At 49.1% G+C, this 3,420-nt stretch overlaps 1 protein-coding gene across 1 annotated transcript; it reads right to left on the reverse strand.

Moving 5' to 3' along the window:
• Positions 1-1,201: 1,201 nt before the first annotated feature.
• Positions 1,202-2,996, reverse strand: LOC123402065 (proline-rich protein 4-like). Its single transcript, XM_045095926.1, has 2 exons — positions 2,787-2,996; positions 1,202-2,644 (listed from the first exon to the last, which is right to left on the reverse strand). The coding sequence occupies exons 1-2, from the start codon at positions 2,944-2,946 to the stop codon at positions 1,395-1,397; spliced, it is 1,410 nt and encodes a 469-aa protein (XP_044951861.1). The 5' UTR covers positions 2,947-2,996; the 3' UTR covers positions 1,202-1,394.
• Between the last annotated feature and the right edge of the window lie 424 nt (positions 2,997-3,420).

Consider the following 3,420-nt stretch of genomic DNA (forward strand, 5'->3'; position numbering starts at 1 on the left):
AAGTGTTTCACACAAATTTTGAACGACATCGGTGGCCAAACGCATGTTGCGTCACGTCCGGCAACTGTTTTTGCGTGTTTTCACATGAAAAATCATAGAAAATACACGGAATGTCAGAAAATAAAAAATAATTGACGTGCCTCCTTGCGATGATCAGTAGAGCATGTGAAAAAAGTTGGGTATGTTTGATGAAGAGAAGAAACATCATCGCATTATAACACCCCTTCTGCCCGTACCGACACCCGTGGGTTAGACATGATGTATATGCATACATGCGTGAAATCTACCCAACTTTTGCAGCCACGTGCGAATGCCCATCCAAGTGTACCACACAAAATTTAAACTAAATCGGTGATCAAACGCACGTTGTGTCATGTCCGACAACTGTTTTTGCGTGTTTTCACATAGAACATCATAGAAAATAGACGGGATGTCAGCAAATAAAAAAAAACTGGCGTGTCTCCTTGTTATGATCATTAGAGCACGTGAAAAAAAGTGATGGTTCGGGTAGGCCGGTAGGACAAGTCTGGATGCACTTTTTCTTCACATCAATAAAATGGACCCATTTTTTTGCACACACTAGTTTCACTATGCCAAGCATCCATGATAAATTTATTTGAGTTATAACATTTTATGCATTTTCTACCTTTTTCTGGTGAAAAAATCATAAAACAATCCGCTCTATTTAAAATATGCATGTGTTAAGACATTCTGAGCAATTTTGAAAGACACAAACTATTTTTGACTTATCTATACAAATTTTTAAAATGCAAATATTTGTACTTTATGAACAAAAAATTAAAAGGTAATCATTTTTGAAAATTGTGAACAAAATGTAACAAGCGTGAGAAAAATCAAAAATAAGATAGTGATAAAAGGACTGATTCAACAATGGGCTGGCCCAGCCCGAACTGAAATAGAAGAAAACAAAACAAAAAGTAAATATTGACAAGCACTGGGATGTCTAAGTTGATTATTGTTGTCCTTCTTATATTAAGAAGTCTTGAATTCAAATCAAGTTAAACCGTCAATGTCTTTAGGGGGTGTCTACCAAAGAAAAATGAAGCCTTTTTTATTTACTTTTGTCAAACCATACCAGTTTACATTTTTTATTCTTTCGGCCCATTGTTTGCTTGAAATCGTGTGCACCTATCTATGTCGAAACCTTGTAGTATATCTTTTGATGACAATTTGGAGCAAATAAACTAAACATCATAAAAATGATATACCATAATTTAAGGTAGCTATATATAAATCATTCCAACAAAGGTTTATTCGTAGTAAGTTCGAGACTACCGGGGATCATCAATTCCCTCAAAAAAACGAAAACAAAACACGGATCGGCACGGCCATGGATACTGAAATAGGCAAATGACTTCAGGTCGCACCATGGTCTATGGCTTTGTATCCTCCTGGGCAGGGGGGAAATTCTTGAAGAATGGGTTCTTCTTGATGAACGGCAGGAGCTTCTTGAAGAGCTGAGGGTCCGTCTCCGGGTCTTGCACCATCTTCTGGTCAGCGGGAGGGTGGTAGATCGGTGTCGGGTGCGTGTACACCGGCGTCGGCGGCTTGTGCTCCGGCACGGGCGTCGGGTGTGTGTACACCGGCGTCGGCGGCTTGTGCTCCGGCACGGGCGTCGGGCGCGTGTACACCGGCACCGGCGCTGGCTTCTTGTGGAAGTGCGGGATCACGATGGGCTTCTTGTGGAGGAGCTTCTTGAAGAGCTGGGGGTCTGTCTCCGGGTTGAGAGCCGCCTTCTGATCGGCAGCGGGAGGGTGGTAGATCGGCGACGGGTGCGGGTACACCGGCGTCGGCGGCTTGTATTCTGGCACTGGCGTCGGGTGCGTGTACACCGGGGTGGGAGTCGGCGGCTTGTACTCCGGCACCGGCACCGGCGCCGGTTTCTTGTGGAAGTGAGGGACCACGACTGGTAAGTGCGGGATCACGATGGGCTTCTTCTTGTGGAGGAGCTTCTTGAAGAGCTGAGGGTCAGTCTCCGGGTTCAGAGCGGCCTTCTGATGGGCGGCAGGAGGGTGGTAGATCGGCGCCGGATGCGGGTACACCGGCGTCGGCGGCTTGTATTCTGGCACGGGCGCCGGGTGCTTGTACACCGGGGTGGGCGTCGGCGGCTTGTATTCTGGCACGGGCGTCGGGTGCTTGTACACCGGGGTGGGCGTCGGCGGCTTGTACTCCGGCACCGGCACCGGCGCCGGTTTCTTGTGGAAGTGAGGGATGACGATGGGCTTCTTGTGGACGTGCGGGATCACGATGGGCTTCTTCTTGAGGTGAGGGACGACCAAGGCCGGCTTCTTGTGGAAGAGGTGCTTCTTGTGGAAGAGGTGGCAGAGGAACGCCGACGCGCACTCCTTGGAGGAGTAGTGCACCTCGCCGGGGACGGCGACGAAGCCCTTCTTCTCGGCGCCGTCGAGGGATTGCCGCACGATCAAGGACGGTTCCTGCCCGGGGCACGGGTGGCCGGGCGCGCTGTGGAGCTGCGCGAAGCAGTCGTGCTTGAGCTCGCCGTCCTCGCGGAGGAGGTCGGCGCTGAGGGGCACGCCGAACGCGCCGGACTTGTCCACCGCTCCGACGGCCTTGGTCTCGTACTCGCCGTGGGCGTTCTTGCACTTGACAGCCACCTGAAGGCCTGAAGAATGTAACCAATACTCACAGTTAAATATTCTACTCTACTAGAAGTCTAGAAGTAGTAGATTTGCAAGCTTCTGAAACTCGACGAATAAAATTGCCAGCAAAATGGCACGGCTGAAGCATGCATAGTTATTTCTTACCTGCGAAAGCAGCCTCAGCTTTCATGTTCTTCCTGGTGCAGTCGGCGCACTTGGCCAAGCCGACGACCATTGACGCCGCCGGCGATGCATCGGCGAGCACGGCCGCCACCAGGACGGCGCAAACGCCGAGGACCAGTAGACCCCGAGGCAGAGCCCCCATTGCGGAATGGGTTGCTTCGAGAAGATGGTTGGTGATGGAGAGGAAGCAGTGGATGGAGATTAAGGTGATGCCCTGCCATGTTTATATAGGTGAAGCTGCATGCATTCGGCGGCAGTTAAGTGAAGGAGAGACCAAGGTCTGGCGCCGGATTTGCAGAGTGTGAGTTAATGCCGCAGAAACCTAATAAGATCCTTCTCTGTACTTGCCAGATCGATCTGCATGTGCATGCAACTCATCTTTGTACAATCCCATGCACGCAAACGCGGAGGTGATCAGCAACAACTATTGCTGACATTGAAAGAACAGCAATTATTGCTGGTTTTGTTGGAACTGGCCAGTTATATATTGCTGTGCTGATTTACAAAAGATAATATATATATTCATGATTGTATCCCGATGAAGCAAATTGTTGGTGGCATTAGAGCATGACATTGAAAGGTGGCACAAATTGTTGGTGGTCTTCTTTCACTTTTT

Source organism: Hordeum vulgare, chromosome 6H (genome assembly GCF_904849725.1).
Source record: "Hordeum vulgare subsp. vulgare chromosome 6H, MorexV3_pseudomolecules_assembly, whole genome shotgun sequence".
Lineage (NCBI taxonomy): Eukaryota > Viridiplantae > Streptophyta > Magnoliopsida > Poales > Poaceae > Hordeum > Hordeum vulgare.

Coding starts and splice junctions, on each gene's coding strand:
- LOC123402065 (XM_045095926.1), bottom strand. CDS start 2,946: ATGGGGGCTCTGCCTCGGGGTCTACTGGTCCTCGGCGTTTGCGCCGTC. Junction 2,645..2,786: donor AGCTGAGGCTGCTTTCGCAG/GTAAGAAATAAC, acceptor TACATTCTTCAG/GCCTTCAGGTGGCTGTCAAG.